At 35.2% G+C, this 23,172-nt stretch overlaps 1 protein-coding gene across 1 annotated transcript in view; it reads right to left on the bottom strand.

The window, feature by feature from the left end:
• Window positions 1-536: 536 nt before the first annotated feature.
• Window positions 537-23,172, bottom strand: part of LOC149417949 (uncharacterized) — a 68,969-nt gene continuing 46,333 nt past the window's right edge. The window contains exons 7-17 of the mRNA XM_089639251.1: window positions 9,906-9,985; window positions 8,926-9,057; window positions 7,996-8,186; window positions 5,921-6,114; window positions 4,897-5,099; window positions 4,232-4,314; window positions 4,016-4,150; window positions 2,311-3,904; window positions 2,109-2,226; window positions 1,264-2,013; window positions 537-1,158 (exon numbers count right to left, since the gene is read on the bottom strand). Coding sequence (XP_089495377.1) covers window positions 567-1,158; window positions 1,264-2,013; window positions 2,109-2,226; window positions 2,311-3,904; window positions 4,016-4,150; window positions 4,232-4,314; window positions 4,897-5,099; window positions 5,921-6,114; window positions 7,996-8,186; window positions 8,926-9,057; window positions 9,906-9,985 — 4,072 coding nt within the window. The 3' untranslated portion in view covers window positions 537-566. The remainder of the gene's footprint in view (window positions 1,159-1,263; window positions 2,014-2,108; window positions 2,227-2,310; window positions 3,905-4,015; window positions 4,151-4,231; window positions 4,315-4,896; window positions 5,100-5,920; window positions 6,115-7,995; window positions 8,187-8,925; window positions 9,058-9,905; window positions 9,986-23,172) is intronic.

Below are 23,172 nucleotides of genomic sequence, written 5' to 3'. Positions count from 1 at the left end.
ACCATCCTTTTTAAGTAAATCGCATAATCACCGTAGGTACCCGACATCAAAGTAGCTAGCTTTTAAAAGGTAATGATGAATTATTTTATATAAGTAAATGGTAAAGGTTTTGAGGTGTGCATAAGTTGATGAATATGCAAATAGAGTCACAAAATATGACCTGGAAAAACTTTGTAAGTCCTCCGATCGCAGGAAAGTAATTTTTTAGCACAAACAGCTTAGGTAAGGCCAGTTTTTTCAATTACCAGATAGGTACTCACGCAAAAGCTTGTCAAAATTCTACAGGAATAACAGATTTTATTCCAGGTTTACATGAAACGTTACAGAAAATCAAACTTTAAAATTGCGACTATACCTACCTACTACAATGTTTTATGATCTTTTGGCATTAGCCGCATTAACCCTACGATATTTCTTCGTTTGAAGCGAAAACCGTTTATTACGATAACGTTGCTTGAATTCGCATTCGAAATCAAAATGATTTCAACTGTAATTATTCTTTGCAAACGGTTATGCATTATAAAACGTTTCTGATTGTTTTCATACCACAATAAGAATTATTGTATTCACGAAGGGGCATCTTGGTTACTACTACTACTGCCATCTGGTAACGACGAGCTGCGACAAACTCCTTTATCAACTGCTGTGAAGAAACCTACATTACCGACCGCCACCGCGCCCCCTGTCCTACCGGCCGACACTATCGACATGTTCGTTTGCGAACCGCCATTATCTCCCGATGTTTGAATACTAGCGGGGCTTGGTTCCGGATTCGGATTACTGTGCAAATTAACTAACAAACTTTGCCTACAGAGTCTTGTAATTGTATTCAACTTCTCCATTTCTTCATTCTTTTCAACGTTTTTGTTATGCTTCCCTTTACGCATGCGAACTTTTCTAAATTTTGAAGCAATATTAGATAAACCAAATTTGCTGCTTTTTGATGCGTGGTCTTTAGTATTTTGTATGGATTGGTTGCGGGGTAAAGACTCATATCCCTTCTCTCTGTTGAACTTGTCGTAAGCTTCTCGTTCTAAATTAATCATGCCGACCGATGCAGATTTCATCAGAAGTCCATCTTGATCCCTTGCATTTTGATTTTCAGACAATGTATTTTCTTCGTAGCTTGTTTCGCTGCCACAACTGATTTGACTGAGCCTGAAATAAAATACATCAAAATCGAATTAAAAACTAAACTCACGCAAACATTTTGGTAAGTATAAAAGTTTGTGACTTGGCACTAAACAGAAAAATGATTCCTACCTGTTTTCTAATAAGTCAACGTTACTAGAAGTGGATCGATCTCTTCGTATCGGGTTTCCTTCTCCGTCCTTCGTATCTGAAGCCAAAAATTGATCCCTGGCTTTCTTCAATCTCATGGCTCGACTTCCACTGCGGTTTATGGAAACCTTTTCGACTTCCATCAATTGCATCGGAGCGCAGGGAGTGGACATGGCCCTTTTTAAAAGTTCTGTATCAATCTTCCTCTTATAATACAACTCTTTCTTATGGTCGAAATTCGCCCGCTCATCTCTATGCCTTTCTTCGTTGATATTTTTAATATCTTCTCGATTCTTACCATTATTCGGAGCCTTATTAAATATTCCTTCTTCCCTTTTTCGCATTTCGTTTTCGTTCGACTTGCTTGCATTCGAATTTGCTTCATTAACTGTGGTTGGTATTGTACCGCTTTCATCGTAATCTTGTTTTATGGATTTTTCATCAGCAGCAGAAATAGCTCTTATTGTATTGATGTGTTTAGTGAAATCTTTTCGTGGACAAATTGGTGATGTGGTTTTCAAAGATCCCGCACTAGAACTTTTCAAAATCCCTCTCAGTAGTTTCTTTGGCATTGGTGGAGTCATTTCTGAACTGTCACTTATATTGTCTTTAGATAACCCTTGACTTCCTTTTCTCGCAGGTTTTTGTTCACTTTCGGAATGCGTAGGTTTTTTCATTATTTGTGACGCGCTTGCTGATTTCTGAACTTCGCGACTGAAGAATGGATTATTTCTGGAAACAAAAACATTGGAACACAAAATGCAATTGCTTTCAACTAGGAATTTAATAATTAAAGGTATGTTATATTTTATTTTTACTCAACCAACCTGACAGTGGAAGAGTGAAGTACTCTTTGGACATCGTGTGGGAATCGTTCTTGAGAGCGAGGTGATCGCCAAGGTGGCGTATTAGAACCTCCTTGCGTTGGAGGTTTAGCATCACCAGCTAGAAAAAAATCATAAGAAAGTTAATTTTAAGTTTTGCCAACTAAGAAATATATATAATTATAAACCATGAAAGAAAGTCTACCTTCTTCGTTTAGTCTCATATTGTACTTTTGTATCATAATCCGAATAGATGGGGACGTATCCTTAGCTTTGTCTCTTCGAACAGAGGGTGGTGATGCTGGTAAAGGGGGCAAAGATGAAGATGCACAGTTTCCTGAAGTGCTGGACCTGGACAGAATGGGACTTCCCTTGCAGCCTGTAAATCTCTCGCCAGAACCACGTCTGATTGGAAACACGTCTTTCGATTGATATATTGACTCCTCTGATGCATTTCTGCTACTCAATAAAGTCTTTGAAGAGCTGTTTTGCGTAGGAAACTTCCTACTAACCAGTGGAGATGGCGTGTGAGATCTGATGCTACTCAAAGATTCGCTGTTTGTTATAGAAAACTGTCTTCTATTTTCATCAAATCTATTAAACCCATTCGATTCCAATACTGTGGGTAGATCACTGAGGGACGTTTTGCCCGAAATTTCTTCAGCCGCTTCGATGTCAGCTTTTTTAACCTCACTGTTGAAAATTATATCGGGAAGATTTTCTTCATTGTGATCATCACCGCAGTTCGTCATATCTGCTCTTCTTTTTTCTATCGAGTGGGCAATTTCTTCCAAATCGAATCCAATAACAGCTTTTGGTTTTCCTTTACTATCCCTACTCACCGGTGAAAATATCTTTCTTGTAGTTTTAACAAAAATGTCTGGTACTGTGTTTGTAGTTTGAACCTCAATTCCATCTACAGGAATTTCGATTGAGAATTGTTCTGGAGATATAAGGATTTGAACAGATTCATCTATATCTAAACTCTTGTTTAATTTGGACAATGAGCTGTCGAGTGATCTCTTTTTCACAGCTTTTTTAATATCTTTCTCCACCATCGCATATTCTTTTTCATTTCCAGAATGGTCTATCTGAGGATTTGATTTCAACTTCAAGACGAATATATTGTTTTCTCCAGAGTCGGTATTAGATTGTTTATCAAAACTGTTCTGTCTAGGATAAGCCACGTGAGTATCAGACGTTCTTCTAGTTCTTACGAGTTTTCTTCGTCTTGGAAACTCAATTGTAACGGTGCTTACTTCTTCTCCAGAGTCACTTTCAGATTGAAGGGATTTTTCTTTTTCCAGCCTTTGTCGCGCTTTAGCTTTTCGCTTTGCACTATTTGTAGCTCCTTTTTCAACAACTTCTTTCGTTTTCTTTTTAGCGCCTTTTGATGTCCCATCTGACTCTTCGTCTGATTTTTTGCTTTCAACGTTTATAATTTTTTCAGGTTTTTCATCTTTTGCATTTTCACTAGGAACATGAATACTTACGTCACAAGGTATACTTGAAATAGCGGAAGGTGCATTCAGGAGTAGTATTTCTTCCGGCGCAGTAGTTTTCACTACAATCTCAATTTTATTCTTCTCTGAGGGTTCTTTAGCTTTGGGTTTTTTAACCTTGTACGACACACAAATATTACTATCTCTTCTTTTAACGTTACATTTTTCGCATTCAGCTTGAAGACTTTCAATACTTCTCTGAATATTTCTCAAGTCATTTGAAAAATCATCGCAGTCAGTTTTCCCAGCACTGATTTTGTTTACTCTGCCGTTGCTTTGCTTACCGAATTCATCAAACTGTAAATAAAAGAAACACACAATTACTTTTCGAATTTCACTTCGGAAAAGACACAAACTTTTTATAAAACTACAAAGATGTGTCAATATTGTTGAATAAATTAGACATACCTTTTCGATCAAATCGACTGCAATAGCGAGTAATGCATCCGATGATTCTTCACATCTAGCTTTGAAAATATCGATGTTTCGTCTCATTGCAATTACAGCGTTGTTGAAGGAACTGGCTCGTTCTCTGACTGAATTCTAGAAATAATAATCAAATTCTGAAATCACCTGATTCGTTATTTAAACCAATAGAAATTTTTAAAAAAATTCTTAAAATACCTGAATTATTCCCTTTTCTTTAGCCAGACGCGATACCCTTCTTTCCAGTTCGCACAATCTGGCCACTGATCTGTTTGGAGAATCTGTAGAAATTTGAAAAATTATGTAGGTATTTGGAGTGAATCAACCAAACGAAATAGCTAATTTTGTTAAAATTTCGGGATTTTTAGCGTTGAAACATTTTACGCTTCCACGTCTTTCTTGAACCAACGTTTCAGAAAGCCTTACGGTATCCTATACCAGTGCAGGGTAGATGTTAAAGAAATGTAGAATAAATGAAATAAGAATGAGGAGAAAATGCTAAATTACTAGTTTGCCTAAAAATTAAACAATTTATACTATTGATCAGGGAGATCCAAAATACATTGCCTACAGCCTATATAACAACCATCTTAAAATCTTAAAATTCGTTTAGTAGCAAAGACTGTGATGTGATGGTCAAGTAAAACGAATTCCAGATGACGGGACACCGAAAATCATAATTTTATATGTGCCTTAGTAGAAACAATTCAGAGGCAGCCCGGGGAAGAGGTGAACTGAACACGGAGCAGGGTAGGGAGTATTCAGGACTGGAGGCAAATGCCAATAGATCGCAGCCAGTGGAAAACATTTGATAAATGTAGAACCGTGGTACAATATATATTACGTGCATGATGTGTATTTACTTTTTAGTTCGTGGATCTGTCGCGTGACATCTTCGCACCTCTCGGATATGTTTCTGTGTCCCTGAACAAGCTTTTGAAGAGCCTCTTCCTCTTCCAGGAGAGTGGATGCGGCACCCACCATCACAACGATCTGATCGGTTCCGGGGTGTGGAGGAACTGGCACGGCATGGGCTATGGGGGATAGTTTCCCGTCGTTGTTTTCACTGGAAATGAAATAAAATAAATAAATCCAATTGGGAGCGAGTATTTTGGAAATAAACAGACATCGGATTATAAGAATTGGCAAATTTGCATGAGCATAATACCTTAGACTTTCTCCGTCAATTTAGTCATAAAATTTTTCAAAATATGAACTGTTCAATTTAGAAATGATTGGTAGTCTTGTACTTTGTTGGAACTGATTTTTTGGCACCGGAATTGTTAAACTTTGATAAAAGTGCAACTACATATATTTGAGAAATCTCTTATTTTTCTTGTGTTAGTGTGGACTCATTTTATATATAGAATGTAGATGGCCTCCGTGGACCAGGGGCGAGGCTCTCGACTAGCAAACTGGAGGTCACGGGTTCAAACAGCAAATAATTTAAAATTTCATTTGATTAATTTGTGTTTTTTCACTAATTTAACAAATTATTCATAGTATATTTGCGGCACGCTCCAGAGTGGAAGATATTCACAGTTTCGTCCTGGTGTAAGAACACCATTCAGAATTGAAACTTTGCTTGAAATAGCTTTCGCCGTATTTGGTAACCAGATCTGAAATTCCAGGTACTTCCCCACCTACCTCTTTTCCCTCTCTACTACGTTCAGCCTCACAACATACCCTAATTGGGGATGCCATAGTTTCACTGGCTCCAGACAGTTGGGAGCAGTTAGTACTCTTGTGTGGTTATACATTAAAAAAATATTCAAACAGCAGAAGAACGTCCCCAATAACCTTTTGAGGTGACTCCAGATACCATCGACTGGCTGTGTAATTGATTGATTATGTTTATTACAACATTCTTACTTCTATGGTACTCACCAAGCTCTGTGCCTCTCCTGCGCCTGTCCATAGCGGTAAACCGGGGTCTGTGGAGCCGGACGAGGGATGCACGCCACCAGGGGGGATGCGGTCTCTTCTTCTTCGTCTTCCACCTCAACCAGCAGAGCTGCAGGGCCCCCGTCCGAATCGGACTCCGTACCGCCGCGGGGGCACGACTGCTCCCCGTCTGATACCTGCAAATTACAAAAAAAATTAACTTTATTGGGTATTTACCATTGATGGATGTATTATACTGGATTAGCCCTGTCTAGTTAAATTCATTTAAAAAATAACGCCACGTAGCGTACGTCACAAATATGGAGATGTACTTAACAACCCAACTCTGTTTAAACTCCTTGTACAAGCGTTCAAACTCGTAAGCGAAACCATGGAGAATTTGTTGTCAGAGGTGTTGTAATATGGACATAATTCAAATTTAAATATTTGGAACTGGGTTATTTTTGTGATTGAAAAAATGAACCTGCCCAACCATAGCTGGGAAGCAAAATAAGTAAACTCAAGACCAACAAAAGGTAAAACGCAATGCACAGTGCCCATTTCGCATTGCGACACAGTGCGTGGGCCTTTTCATAAATGTGCACGTGAACCAAACCAAAATTGTGTTGGGGTTATTTTTAAATGAATATGCCGTGTCTAGTCTAATTTAGTCTATGGTATTTACTGTACACCAAAATACAGAAATTTTACCAAAAGCTGACTACATGGTGATGATCGTTGATTTAATGATCTACAATGTTATTGAGTTTGAATGACCACAAACATGGTAGAGTCGGAATAAAAACAACAAAGTAATTAACAAATTATTATAAGCAATAATTATTAACCTAAAACACAAATATAAATTGAAAAAAATCTTCTAGACCTTTATTAAAAAAGAAAACAAATATATTATAATTGTCTGTTCGTTCCTTTTGTTCTTAAACCTTGTTATTAAATCAAGCCTTACTTTGACTAGATGGCTAACTTTGACTGGGCTTTTCAATATTAAGGTACCTGCCTGAAGAATGATTGAAAAAATAATTGTCATCGGGATAATGATGTTTCTTTAGACAAATTGTAAAATTCCATGGTTGAAATTTAAAAAAATGATACATTTGGATTATAATTAAGTAGGTGAGTATTTAAGTATCTACCTGCTTACTAATCTTATTTAAGGAAATTTTGGTATTGATTTATTAAATTAGTGTAAATTAAAAGCATTATTTTTTGTATGCGAGGTCTACATACTGTTCAGTTATACCTGCTTCACTTAAAAATAAAATCACGACTCATCAATCATTATAAAATTGATGACCAATAAAACCTCTGACCAAGAGCAGCATTGGATTTCTTCGATTACATCTTATGTCCAATCTTGAAAGATTACAGATTCGTTGTAACTTGTATCTAGCCTGGTCATTCTTGCACTCATCTAGTCGATTAAAGTGACAAACAATCACTATACGAATGATGACAAATAAAACCTCTGACCCAGAGCAGCAATGGAGTTCTTCGATTATATCTTATGTCCGATCTTGAAAGATTGCAGATTCCTCGTAACTTGTATCTAACCTGGTCATCCTTGCATTCATCCAGTCGATTGAGTGACAGACTGGAGGATAAAATCATGACTCATCAATCATTATACGAATGATGATAAATAAAACCTCTGACCCAGAGCAGCAATGGAGTTCTTCGACTATAACTTATGTCCAATCTTGAAATTCTAACCTGGTCATCCTTGCACTTATCCAGTCGATTAAGTGACGAACAATCACTATACGAATGATGACAAATAAAACCTCTGACCCAGAGCAGCAATGGAGTTCTTCGATTATATCTTATGTCCGATCTTGAAAGATTGCAGATTCCTCGTAACTTGTATCTAACCTGGTCATCCTTGCATTCATCCAGTCGATTGAGTGACAGACTGGAGGATAAAATCATGACTCATCAATCATTATACGAATGATGATAAATAAAACCTCTGACCCAGAGCAGCAATGGAGTTCTTCGACTATATCTAATGTCCAATCTTAAAAGATTAGAGATTCGTTGTAACTTGTATCTCTAACCTGGTCATCCTTGCACTCATCTAGTCGATTAAGTGACAAACTGGAGGCCTGTGCGGGGGCCAGCTGGTCGGCGGGCGGAGCACTCTCCTCCCGCACACTCCCCACGGACTGAGACCTCTGAAGTCTGCCTAGGCCAAGTCCCAGGGCTGCTCTGTCGGGCCTGTCGAGCCCTGTTGAGAGAGGGGCGAAGCCTGGAAATAAATAGTTGGTGAGAATATTTATGAAATATACCTACATACAGTGTGTGAGAAAACTTGGTGTGACCGTATTAAATTGAATTAAAGGCTGACGTGAGTAATAATTTTTACATGCCATGTAGTTTGGATGAGAAGCTAATTAGCAAAAACCTGAAAATCTCGTCTCTGCGATGACACGAATTTATACACTTTTACGCAAAAAACGCGAATCCATTTTCACGAGAATAATGCGAATTTCGCAATTTTCGTCCAAATAACGCGAATAATCGTATTGTTCACGCGATTTTCTTATATTTTAAAATAATAAAGTAATTTTATAGGTACATTCTAAATGTCTCTCTCTCTCTCAAAATATATATTTTTATTAATTTGATTTTAGCCATTTGTATAAAGATAACAAATGTCTAATATATTATTATCTATATTCATACATTTCAATTATTTAATGCATTTCGTTTTATTAATATGGCTCCTACAATCCAACTTGAATCACAATTAGAACAGGCTATTATATAAATAACTATTTTTTTACAGGCTTTGTCCTTTTTGTAGCTTAATTTGGCCAATAGACATAAAATGGGATGCAGCCACTTTGAGATACCGAAAAAAATATTGTAATAGAAAATAGCATTTCTTTTCCCTTAAAATCCACAAAAATAACTCGACTGTCGATATAAATAACGCTAATTCCAAGTCCCCAGTAGTTAGGCAATTTGAATAGAGGGTATCTTACCAGTTGCTCTGAGGCCCGGCAGTGGTGGTCTGGCGAGGGATTCCCTCAACAGAGCGGAAGTTGAGGCTTCCGGCGCGATGCCACGCGACTTCTCCCACTCGTGAAGCTTCCGAGTAAAGGAACGGGAAATGCCTGGAAATAGACCAAATGGTAGTCACTTGTTAACTATGCACCGTGCATGAGTCGCAATTGCTCTCTGCACAGAAAAAACTTACTGACATAAAATAATGTAAATTTATTAAAAATCCAATCAGATTATTAATTTTCCTGTTAAAAACGGGGCTGCAGGCCTTTAACGAATAAATTGACAGAGTTTCTCACAAATAATGAGGACGGCTGCAGTGGCGGATCCTGACTTTTGTGTGTACTAGTGTGCTAAAATTACACAAAATGGCATTATTGTTGTTGTAGCTGAAAAGGATTATAATTTTTTTCGATTATTCGATATTTTGCACGAATATTTTCAGGAAATCCGTGCGGCGCACGGCCAAACTGAAATTCGTGAGAATCTCATACAAAAAATAAAAATCTTTTTCAGCTACAACAACATCAATAATGCAGTGTTTTGTAATATTAGCACTTAGTACACCCAAAAAACACGAGCCGCCACTGGACGGTAGTATGTGTTATACAAATATTGATATTGATAATGACATATTGATTTTATCGCATTCTGTCATGATATTTACTAAGAAAAGAAAACGTGCTCTCAATATATTCTGAATGACTAAATTTTATCAGGAAATTTACATTTTTTAACAGGATCATTTTTCTTAGTGTGCTAACAGAAGCCAGTGGGTTGTTTTGTGAGGCTGAAGGTGTTGGGAGGTGGAAGGAGATAGGAAAAGTATATGGCCATTTAAATCTTGTCATGGCAATGATCCTGAGGCAAATATTGTTTTTATAAATACTTTCAACCTTACAAATAGTGCAGATTACCCGTGATTTTTCCGAATATATAATATTATAATTTTTCTCACCTTCAAATCTGAAGAAACCCGCTCCCGTTTGAACTAGAACTTCCTTCTTGGGGGTTGCCACCTTTTTAAATTTCGTGTGCCTGAAATGAAAACAAAAATGAAATATTGGATTATGTATACGTAACAATCTAAAATAGGTAATTTATATTACAATTATATTTTCAATATGTATTAGTCCCCACAATAAAAAATTATGTTAGTTAACCATTACTGTGGGGTAAATGCTTGTTTATCAGTTGTGTTAAATTTATAACATGTTTATAACAAAGGCTCTAACATGGAATGAAGAATAACACAAAAATGCCTTGTGCGTGTTTCGTCATCCAAATATTTGCCCAATTGAGGCTAAAATTTCCAATAAAAAACTGTATTCACAAAATTCAAATGTGGGCAAATATCTAATTTGTAAAGAAAGTACTTCTAGATTTCTTCTTTGTTCTATGGACCCTAGGTATGTTGAATTTATGTTGCTGTTCTTAAAATAGTTGCTTTTCAAGAAATTGATCGGGATCACATCTGGCCTGATGATGGACACTGCAACGTTGTCCGAAACGTTGGCTAAAGAAGGAGTTAGCGCAACACGGCATAACACCCCAAAAACAAATAGCAAAAAAAAATGATCGGGGTTCGATTCTCAGCCGTCGCAATATTATTTTTAATTAAAGAAAACAAATTACCTGCTTTTATTTGTAAATTTTTTTTTATTTAATTTTCCTTTGATTTTAGTCTGATTTGGGTATGCACTAATAATTTTAGAAAAAAATAATTAAATCAAATGGCTCTCTGGGATAGCAATTTTAAGATAACTTCTAAGTAATTTTTATTTTTCTTCTTCCCTCTTACAAAATTCACATTAATAACATTGAGCGAATACAAAAAATATTTCTACGTTTTGTAATTTTTAAATTAAATATCCCACTAGAAGACTTACAATATCATTTTTTATCAAATACCTACTTTAAAAATACACACATTGGAAGACAGGCGTAAAATAAACGACTTAACTTTTTTATTCAAGATTCTAAACTCTAAATTCGACTGTTGCGAACTTCTGCAACTCATAAACTTACGAATACCTACAATAACAACACGACAAAATACACTATTCCAATGCAACACACATAAGTGCAATTACATTGCGAACTCCCCAATACAACGGTTTCGCACTATGGGAAACCAATACTTAGGCGATGTGGATAAATTTAATATTAACTTTGCGAACTCTGTGGATTACGTAAATGACTTATTTAAACACTATTCCTTAATGGAAGTTAGATTTTTTTAAGCCATTCAAATCGCTGTATTTTTATAATTTATGTTCTTTTATTTTTAATATTTCTTTCTCATTTTTCAAAACTGTTATTAAAATTGTACCACCTACATGTAAAAGCCCTCTGGGCGTTAAATAACCTCTAAGCTATATCTACACTAGAGCCATCTACACTTTGTAGCTCGAACTATCACAACAGGCTTCCGCGGCTCTCCGTGCATCGAAGCACATCAGAAGAAAAGATAAACTAATGGGGGTTACGATTTTAGCAAAGACATTCTCAGTATCGCTTTGCTAAAAGACCATTATTCTGAATTGAAACGGTACTTATGAAGACTTTAGCCATGTTCGGAATAGCCAGGTATTTTCCTAGCTACCTCTTCCCCAACTCCTTCCCCTCCCCACTAAATTCAGCTTAACAATATATCCCAATTGAGGATGCCATAGTTTCACGGGTTGTAGGTGGTTGGGTGCAGTTGGGAAAATCAAAGTACCTACCCACCTACCTTGTAGAAGACCACCGTTAAGAATCAATCGTTGCTCGAAATGGCTTTAGTCGTGTTTCGTGACCAAATCTGCAAAAACAGATAATTCTCAACCTGCCTTTTCAGCCTCACAATATACTAAAATGGGGTACTTTCACAAATATTTTTTTATAGATCACCATTCTAGCACATCATTCTAAATGTACTATATTTAATATTTTCACTAACAATTTTTTATTAGTTTTAAAAACGACCTAAAACCGCACATTCCTAAACGGTTATAACTGGCTACAAGTCATTATGACGTAGAAAACGCTTCCGACCAATTAGATGACTGTCACCGACGTTGGCCGACGTGACGTCAACAACGCCACATTTACGAACATTAACGAATATGTCGCCTTGGCAATAGGCCTCTTGCATCCCATTTTTTTATTTTATTTTCCGGTTTAGGCAAATATTCTAAGACATTCTGTATTTTTTTTTTTTTTTTAATCGTATTTTTGAAACCATGGCGATTTTTTGAAAATTTTAATCCGAAAAATCGGACCATTTTTTCATAAACCGGAAAGACGGAACATAATTTATGGGTGCGAAAACAAAATAATTACATAGCCCAAAAACATTTAAAAAAAAAACGACGCATTTCACACGAATGGCAGAGGAGAATAACGAGGCATACCAAAAATATTACATCTCATAAATATTTTTTTCCTTGAACCTTCTTATTGATCATTAATCCTTATTAATTTATTTAAAGTTTTATTCCAGCAGTACTGGGAGGATATTGCAATCTCAGTCTGCCATATTAAATGAGATGACATATAATATAAATATACTTATACACAATATTATAGGATTGATGAATATATACGATTATAATGTTCAGTCACTTAATCCAAATATTTTACAATAAAACCTAATGTACATAAAATTAAATGAATTAAAGGGGAAGGTTTATCAACAATATGAAATATATAAACAAGTATAAAGAAGGTTCTCATAAAATATATTTAGTTGGTCGAAGTACCTATATATTCTATATGTACCAAGGTTGGTTTTTGTTTTTGCAATGAGACTATTTTTAACAGCTGCACATTCTAGTTATATAACATATAACTTGATATTGTACCTCTTGTTTGATACTATCCAAATGTTGCGATTTAAATTATTCTTGTACTCATAAACTCATAATAATATATTATTAAATTTGATTTTGTTAAAATCAGGACCATCACCATTATACTTCTAAGACAGCCGCCACGGAAGGATAATCTGTACGATTTTCACATCATAACATCTGTCACTTCTGAATAATATCTGTCATGTCAAAACGAAGTACTTCCAATTCTAACGCTGCGTTTTGTTACTGTTTTGTTATTTAATTAAACATGGATTCGTGTAGTAACCGTAGGATCCGAGATCGTAAAAATAATTATAAATATTGTATGGTTCCTTTGTGCCCAAATACTTCGGCGACTACTAAGGAAAAAAGATTTTTCGTTGTACCGCGAATTTCAGCAATTAGAAAACAATGGTGTATTGCAATTCATAGGTCCAGTCAATTGGGTGAACTGTCAAATAAAACCGTACGATATGTCTGTGAAGATCATTTTAATGTAAGTATATTTTTTACAATATTATTGTTTGAACACAATATTTAAAAAATACATATTTTTCTTTGTTGCATGCTTCACGAATAGTTTGCTGTACAGTACAGTAGGTTGAGTAGGTGGGTCTATTACCTAGTGACAACAAGCCTACACACATTACAATATTGTTACACTTTTGCAGGCTATTCTCAAATGAAGATACTTATTATATTTGCATTGTTAAGTTTGTATTGAATAAATACAATGTCTCTTGATAAGTTGTATTTTTATTTTCAGTTAAGCGTGGATGCTCGGAAATGGCCCCAACATCTAAGTAAAAGGGTGCTTTTAAAAAAAGGAACCATTCCTCATAAATTTGAATGTCAAATTGGAGCTGATGGGCGAGATCTACTCAATGTGGTGGATCAGCATCCAAGCTCATCTAAAGGCGGTGAAGTGTTTGTTGCAAGTCTCGAGCCAATGTCTCCTTGCCTGTCTGATGTGGATGAGTCTGTGCCACAACAGATCATCAATCAACCTCAAGACTACGTTGAACTGGAAGTGTCGTTTCCTCTCGAGAAGCCTCAATGCTCTGGACTCCAAATACTTCAACAACATGTGGATGGACCACAAGATACATCAAGCTCCGAAGAAAACTTTCACATGTTGATAGTTGAGAACGCAACTGATTCGAAAGCCATTCAATGCAATTTGAAAAAGAAATTCAAAAGTAAATTGACAAATACAGGAAAAGAACACAGTAGGGGTCCAATCGAGTGTTTAACTACTCGTGACGTAAGTACTTCTCCTGTGAAGCATAATAAAAATACCAAGAATGTACAACTAAAGCATGTCACTCTTCAGCCAGACAGTTCTGCCTCGGAATCGGCATCTGGTTCAGAATACTCCCAACAAGCTACGTCAGATTCGTACGTTGATAGTAGTTCAAATAGTGATTTCAAAAGTCTGTCATTGAAATTAACTCTGCAGCATATTGAAAACAAACCAAAGCTGTATTTAGGAATCCTTAAAGATTTTTATTGGATTGTTAAAACCCTAGCACTCCTTGAAAATATAAACATTTTAAATGTTTTAATCGTTTTAAAAAAAATTAAATTAAACTCTAGTTTCAGCATTTTAGGTGATGAATTTGGCCTTTCTGAGGCTCAAGCTTCAAGAATCTTTAAGCAAAGTTTACCGAAGTTATCTCGTCATCTTGCAGAACTGGTATTTTGGCCTAAGTCAGAAGCAATAGAAGCCTTACTACCAATTCCATTCAGAGCAAGATACAAACATGTCGTATCAATCATAGACTGTTTTGAAATTCAGATAGAGAAGCCATCAAATCCACTGCAGCAGGCACTAACTTGGTCAGAATATAAAAAATGCAATACACTCAAGTACCTAATATCAATCACTCCTGATGGCTTTATTAACTTCATTTCAAAGGGCTTTGGTGGACGTACTACAGATATGATGATTGTGGAAAAGTGCGGCTTCTTGGACAACTTGTCTGAAGGCATGTCGGTAATGGCAGATAGAGGTTTTAAGCAACTAGCTACTATTTTAGAAGGCAAACATTGTCAACTTGTGCGTCCACCAAGTGTTGTTACAGGTGTAAATAGCACTAAAAGAGAGGTGAAGTTATCCAAGCAAATAGCAGCCCTGCGTATACACGTTGAACGTGTAATAAGCCGGCTCAGAGAGTATAATATTCTAAAGCCACATTCTTGTATAGACTTCCATTTGACTCAACAAGTTGACCATATTGTTATGATTGCATGTGGACTCATAAATCTACAAAAACCAATAATTTGATCATATTAGTCTTATTAATATTATTAGTCTTTTAGTGTTTTGTGCTCTACGCTAATGTTTAGTTTAAAATGTTATGTGCGCTTCATTATCATATAAACTTTAACTTGAATATAAATATTCATAATATGTACCAGTGTAATTTTGTTTATCCTTCATGTAATGTATATAGAATAAGTCTAAAGTGTATAATATTATGTAATTATAGCGCCAGTATGTGTTTTTTATAAAAACATATGTTGGAGCTTTTACTTAGAGTTTATAGGCAATGAAGCCACCAAAAGGGATAATATCAAATACTGTAGAATAATTTATGTATAACACCTTCAACTTCTTACATTTACCATACATTCTGATTATGCTATACTAGCGCCTCCTAGCCCCGTGACTTCTGTGGGTTGGTTTTTTTTAATGCATGTTATTTGAAATGTTTTCTTTATTTTACGTTAATAAATTATATTAGTCGAAAATAAAATATTTAGTAACCTACATACGACCTTACTGTTCTTATGCTCACACGTAAAAAGAATATTAAAGCCCGCCATTAGGTTTGTATTGTCCCGAAGAAATGCAACATGCTACACTAGCGCCATCTAGCGGCCAGCGTTACCAGTCAGTGCAAGTACTGACTATAATAATGCTTCCAATATTTTACTGAGAGTGGATTGATTGCTATTCATTCATTACGCCTTACTTTTACATCAAGTTTATATAAATACAGTTGTGTTGTAGCAAAGTGATCATGTTCCACTTTTTAATACATTTCTATTTGTGTTAGAATTTCCACTTTGTAATCATTTTCTTACTTCCAATAATAAATACAAAAAAAATCTATGCGATAATACAATAACATGTGTACGTATTATCAAATAAATACTAGGTATAAATGTAAAAATATGTCTTATGTAAACTTTTTGTTTTTGTTTTTCTGTCACTTTATACAAATACATATTATACTATGGTGGATGGGATGAAAATAATATGATGCTATTGTACATAATCAATATAATCATGTATTATTATGAATAAAGAAGCGAGTGTAGTGCAGTAAATACGTGATTTATTTCAAATAATGTATACCTATACATTTTTTTTAAGTACAGGAAATATAGCTCTGGACCAAAACAGCATGGCTTTATTAATAGCTTCGACACAGAATTCTTCATCGTAATCGATGTGGAAAACATTTATTTTGCCAGATGATTCAAAGTTGGGTTCAGCAACACAAAACACTCCCTTGAATTTGTTCAGTACAAACATTTGTATTTGCATTTGTGCATAATACTTTCTGGCAACAACACCCTCAAAAAAGTAATTTTTCATTGTACTATGTTTGACTGGACACTTGACCTCAACAATATAATCATCAGTGACTGCATCCGGGGAGCCACCGATAATTGGTAATTTGCAACTGATTTTGAAACCACATTCTTTATATTTGTGTCCCAGTTGGTTTGCTAGTACCTTTAACACCAAAGGTTCTAAAAGCCGACCTCGTTGCATAGCCTTTGTGTCTGGAATCTTGGCTGCCCCTAAGATGACTTCAGTCAATGTTCCATCCAATGTTTTGCAGTTAGCTGCCTCGTATAGTTTGGATGCAGTAATTCTGCCATATCGCATTTCGTACCATAACGGGCAGTTAGCCTGCTTTCTTGTTAATGAAAAAACTTCCTCGAAGATATTTGGAGGAATATTTAGATCACATGTAATAAAATTGATGAAATCTGTAGCACTTGTATTGTGCAGGTTTCGTGTTTTCTTAAAAGCAGAAATCATCCTGTGCATGGACAAACAGTCAGTGGGCTTCGGATCCATGTAAAGTTGAGTCAGTTGGCATCGAAGCCCCTCCTTAAGACTCCTTTGGAGTACTGCTGCCAGGAAATCTCCATTACCTTTTTCCACGCTTTTTACTGCGTTCTTGCCAACTTGGGATGCCAGAATGAACTTTTGGGAGGTTCCGACACACGATAACTTTGATTTTCTCCAATAACAGTCGACAGATGTCGACGCTGGTTCTTCACTTCTCCTATGGAGCCATGTTAGAAATGCCAGTGCATGTTTACAGCCACCTGAAAGCAAAATGTTCCAAATATAAATTATTTGTCAACAGGTAGCTGGCAGAGACCCTCGCAATGATTCTGTGTTTGTTACATCACACAAGAGTTTGCTCTTCCCCACATCTCCATAGGGTAGAAGAGTGTAGAGGTTAGAGGAGAGAAACATATTTTACAATATAGCGACATACAGTTCAACTAACCTCTAGAAGCTGCACAGTCTTGACATTCTAAGACTTGTATTTCATCTTCCATCTCATCACACAAAAGTACAACAGAGTATGCTTTTTGGCGGACACGGTGCTCGGGGGTTATTTTTGCTTTCACTGTGCAGATAGGACCTTCTCTTTTTACCTGCACATACCCGATAGCATTATCACCATAACTTTCACGTGCAGACCTTTAAAATATATAATAATAACACGTTGAAAACAAAAGACAGTTGCATATAACTGAATGTTAACAATTGTCTTAATAATAATAATTGATGGAAACATAATATATAAGTACATATTAAATGTTGTCAAAATATATAACATAATATTCGTATATTAGAAGATACAGAAAAAATACTAACCTTTTTGTTTTGACATTTCTAATTTCGCTTCCAATGAAATTCATATTATTACTTAGAAAAGTAGCCATCATAAATGAATCTATGTTCGGCAAATTGTCAGACTGACCCTGAACAAAACCTACTTCAATCATTTCCAAATAATATATGCTTAATTTCTCAACAAAGTTAGCGGACTACAATACAAACAGCCAAACCCCAAACAAGTGTCAATATTCAAATTCACAAGTCGCCGGAAATCAAGGTGTTGCCATATAAAAAAAATAATCAGTGTGGAATTTTACAAAAATTAATTCAATAATATTGGAGACGGAACATTTTCAAGTGGTGACGTCACAAGCCAAAAATAACAGATTTATTTATTTTATTTAAAAAAAACTATACATTTCAAAATTTTTTGAGTAACATTTTCGTAATCTTAGTAGAGAAATCTATCCACTCATTTTTTTCCAAGTCATTAGAAAATCCTTGCAAGTGGCCTATTGTAAAAAAAAATACTAGGCGACCACAAAATAAAATAAAATTTATTTGTTATTGTTGAGATTGAGATCAAACATCGATATCGAATTCCTTCAGTTTCTGATTTGAGAGAGTATTATTATTTCTCTAGAAGACAGTTCGTAGAACGAAATGTGTGATGTTTTACGGGAAAAATAAAACATCAATTTTCACTTTATTGAAATTATAATTTCCAAGAACAACGAAGTCGAAATGAAATGCATTGAGAACAGAACAAACAAAGGGGTATTTTGACTCTTTGTTTTCCTACTGCATTTCAACAAGTGCAATCGTTCTTTACGAAGTGCAACAGTGCACATTCTTCGAATCTAAATACCGAACTAAATCAGCTACGGACTCTGAAACTAATTATATTCTAAATTAAACTTTAATTTCATTCACAACATACTCAGTTTACTACTAGTCATTATAACAATCCTATAAAGCTCAGCAAATTTCATTTCATAAAAGTTTTACTGATTTTAGCCTAGCCACTGAACAGAGTGAATAAACAGCATCCCAAAAATGACAAACTCTGAGGCGTTGTTTAACGTATGGTTTTGCGTGCGATTTTAAAAAATAAACAGAAAGGCAAATCCCAGCCTTGTTCGAGTCCCTACAACCTTTAGTTACTTTTGAATATTATATTGAATTAATCACATAATTCCTTGTAGCGCATATTGTAAGGTTCATACCTTAATACCTAAACGACTTTTTGAAACGCATCTTTGCCAACACTTCATCGTGCTTTGATCTTCTTTAAGGTGCGGGAAAGGATGATGGGGTGATTTTTCGAAATCTTATGTAAGCAACGACCTTCCTCTTATTTTGATTATCCTTGCATTTTCCCATCCCATTTTTACCTACGAGTACCTATCATTATCTGAATATACCCACTTGTTTGTGTGACATTTTACAACAATAAAAGTGACTGTCAAAGCAGTTTATTGATGGAGCCTGTTTGATGAACATCTATTTGTGATCGGTGCTGTTATTGATATCAACTCAGGGTAGAAGGCCTGTGCAGTGAACATATTCGGTTCCCTCAGTGTGTTTCTTATCCAACCTGAATGTTATGGAAGCTTGTGCGTGAAATAAATCATATCTCCTGTGAGTGAAACCAACATAATCATCTTGAAGAACATCAAAAGGGTAAGTCGGATTCCTTCCTAACTCCATGTTCACCATCTCCAACCATAGTTGTGTCAACTTCCAAGTTCACAATCAATAAACAATAAACTCACTACTGACTATTATCATAGACACCTCATACCTCGATTTATGTCTGGTCTTATACAAACCTAGTATTCATTCAACTATTACTACACTAGTAGATATTTCTTTTAATTATGTATTGTTTAGCTGCACTTCTATTAACAACTGTATCACTTGCAACAATATTTTTGTGTACACATTACTTATTCTGTAATCACTCTATTGTAAAAGCCATTTTATGGCGTTTAAATAAATAAATATTTTACAATCCATTCTTGATTCGCCTCTCTGATTATCTCGGAATAAAACTGCAGATTTGAATTGTAAAAATGGTAAAACGTGAATCCATTTAATTATTATCATAAAAAATTACTGTTTAGTGACAGTTTTATATATATATATTTTAATTTTCCTGTAATTTTTCACGGGTCTGCTCTAGAATGATTAATATAAATATTTTTTTAAATATGTTGGAGTGATAGATATTAACGATGGCAATTAAAATGATTTAAGAAACCAACGTAACGCTTTCGGTAGCACAATTTTTTTTTGGCAGATGCGTTACTTCCAGATAGAGAAGAGGTTTTGAGTTTGAGCCTCAGATTCTGTGATTTTCTTTTTTTGTTTTCTGTGTCTTCTTTCATTTTCAAAATTACTAAAAATTATTTATATTGTAACCTGTAAGTTATTTCTAATATTAATATTTATTCTTGAAAAAAGGAAATGATGATCCGGCCCTGCTAGGTCTATTTGGGTCTCAATTTGTGGGTCTCTAGAACAACAGCCAACACGCTGCGTTGTGCAAATATTTCATTGGGAAATATGACGCTATCAAAATAATACAGGAAGCCAATGGGACCGCCAGCAGCGATGTCCATTACCCTCCAAATTATTTCCAGTTCTCTGATTTGACAATCCCATATTCTGCGAGTAGGAAGCCAACTTCGACATGTTGTAACTCTTTAAATAAATACTCCAGGGTCTACAAAACACTTCTGATCGTATTTGTAATAGATAACAATGAGCTCTGATGGCTTATTTAGCAGGCGATACGAATTATTCTGGGCCCCGACCTTGAAGTTGCAATCGTATTTATTATGGTCTCAATCTCTGCATTACCGACAGCTACATTCCATCTGTGGTATCTTCTTAAACTACTATCTAGTTCATCTATGGGTAACTTCTTAACCTACTATCTGGTGCCATCTATGAGTAAATTCTTAAAATACTTTTTATTCTATCACAGCCATGATGAAAGTTTTTATCAAATGTAAAATAGGATAAAAAATGGAACGGTAAAAATCAAAACATAAATTATATTGAAGGAATAGAAAAATCTTAATTTTGAAATGGAACAGAAGAAAAAAGAGATGATCAAATCTAATATGAGTAACAACAATAAAACTGTCCTACACTACCTGCTGTTGAAGAGAATCCGTGGCTTATACTTTAGCCGGGTCATCTAAAGAATCTAAATAACGGAGCAGTATGTAGGTATGTGAATGAAGCAAAAAGTGTGTTGCCAAGATACAGTTATGTGGCGGTCGTTCCTCCCTACCTACCTAGCAGTAAAACGACATGATCGTTCCCTGAGCAGAGCCCTGTTTTAACTTGACCGTTTTGCATTTTGTTTTTTTTTACATGGACGCCACACAGGAGGCCCTATCATCTTTGGGAATTCTGTGTGGAGGGTCTTTCTGAGGAGAGGAAAGAGTGAACATGGGTATTGAAGAGACCCATGTTGTAGGAGGGAGGAAACACAGAGGCCGGAAAATCGTTCGATAGCCGAGTTGTTGAACTCAAGAACGAGTAGTAGAAGCGACCCGTTCTCATGTAACAAGTGTCAACAGTGTAGATATTTTGGGCGTGTTTGTTTCGTCTGTCTTTGTTTGTACGTTTCGTTCCCGATAAAAGATGGTGGCCGTTTTAATTATTCAGTACAGATTATCATTTAAAATGAGAAATCTTCGGGATAATTTTAATTTTCTTATTCGCATTTTTTTACTCCTTGAAAATAGTTGTGATTGTGAAAAAAGAATTGCAATTGAGTTAGTGGCGATGATTTGAACAAATTTTTTAAATCCTTATCTTAAATTTGGAAATGTTCCTTAAAATATATGGTTTATGTTTTGTTAGGTATGTATTTACGTAGGTACCTACTTACAAGTCTTAAGATTTCACAGGAAATTTTTTTATTGATTTATTAAATGAGAGAAAAAATATAGCATGCGAAGTCTACTCTTCACAGAACTACTAGTTATTTAGTTTCACAATTTCATTTTCCAAAAAATTAATGAAATATTCGAGAAGGTTTTGAAGTTTCAAAAAAGGGAGATAATAAATTTTCCATCGAAATCATAATATAAATATAAAGTAGAAAAAAAACGTTTAAAAGTTTTAAAATGGCAACACCAATAAAGCTCATAGAAAAAATAATGTAAGTTTAAAACTCCATGTTTTTTACTTTAACCATTGCTCAGAAAATAGTGTTGCTGTTCTCTGTCAAATTGCCAAACAAATTTTATAGTCAAATTGAGTAGCTTGGTGATGCCGTAGTAATGAAAAAAATTGATTATTGTAACTGGGTTAATTATGAATTATAATTGAAAAGTTGCCAGGAAGTTGTTTGGGATTTATTTCGATATATTCTAACTAGTTAGTACACATTACAAGTATTACTATGGACGTATACAAGGGGAGGCTTAGGGGGTTCCAACTCCCCCCCTCCCCACCGGCCTCAGTATTACGAAGGGAAAAAGTATAATTATACTCATAGATTGCATTCCTGGAAAATACAACAATATTATTTACACTCTTTTATCAATGTGATGTAAATAATAACTTGTTGTAAGTAGAGGTACCGAAAACTTTTTAATAAATTACCTCCCACTTTCTCCGTTGCCCCCCTCCTCCCAAGAGAATGCTATAGTTACAACGGTGAATATCACCATGTAAAGGTTTTATTTACTCGACACATTTAGTGTGTTCTTGGGGTAAATATCTAAAGGGAACAGGTTCCTACTTATTTCAGTAAAGACAGGAATTTAGCAAGGCGACAAATTTTCTTTATTTTTGGTAAATTATAGTTTTTCATTCAATATTTCGCTTATCATTGTCTTGTCCTTGAATGGATGTCTTCATAGAAATCTTGTGCATCTCATTGTCTTGTCCTTGTATAGTTGTCTTCATAGAAATCTTGCGCATCTCATTGTCTTGTCCTTGCATAGATGTCTTCATAGAAATAGATTCTTTATTATTACCATTATACCTATTCATTTAAAAGCGTCCTTGAAGTGGTACTCCATTAAAATTGCTGTAAAAATGGTAGGATTATCGGTATATTATTTTCAAATTATTGTACTGAATGAATTTGCGAGTAAGCAAGCGCAAATAATGCCGATGTAAGCGGTATAATTTTGTTTTGGCGCCGAGTCGTACGTAACTCCGGTCTGTTTATTAATGTATTTATACATCCCGGTTATATTTGAGGTCGACTTAACATCTTTTTAACGCAATATTATTTAAAACAAGATGGCCAACATTTACATTGGGGATATTTCCCGCGCTGGAACATCTGCTCGGCGGCCGAACTTGAAATGGATCCATAAATCAGACTGTCTTAAAAATCTAAAATTACGATTATGCGGGCAATTACTATTAAAAAAATAGCAATATAAAATCGAAAATTTATAGAATAACACACGTTTTTCTAAATTACATAATTCACCCAAAATGCGACAGTGGCCGAGTGTGTAATTTCATTT

The sequence above is a fragment of the Hesperophylax consimilis genome, chromosome 14, assembly GCF_061612785.1.
Source record: "Hesperophylax consimilis isolate HC1 chromosome 14, BYU_Hcon_1.0, whole genome shotgun sequence".
Taxonomy (NCBI): domain Eukaryota; kingdom Metazoa; phylum Arthropoda; class Insecta; order Trichoptera; family Limnephilidae; genus Hesperophylax; species Hesperophylax consimilis.
Note: the sequence above shows the minus strand (reverse complement) of the source record. Positions and strands in the feature narration are given on the sequence as shown.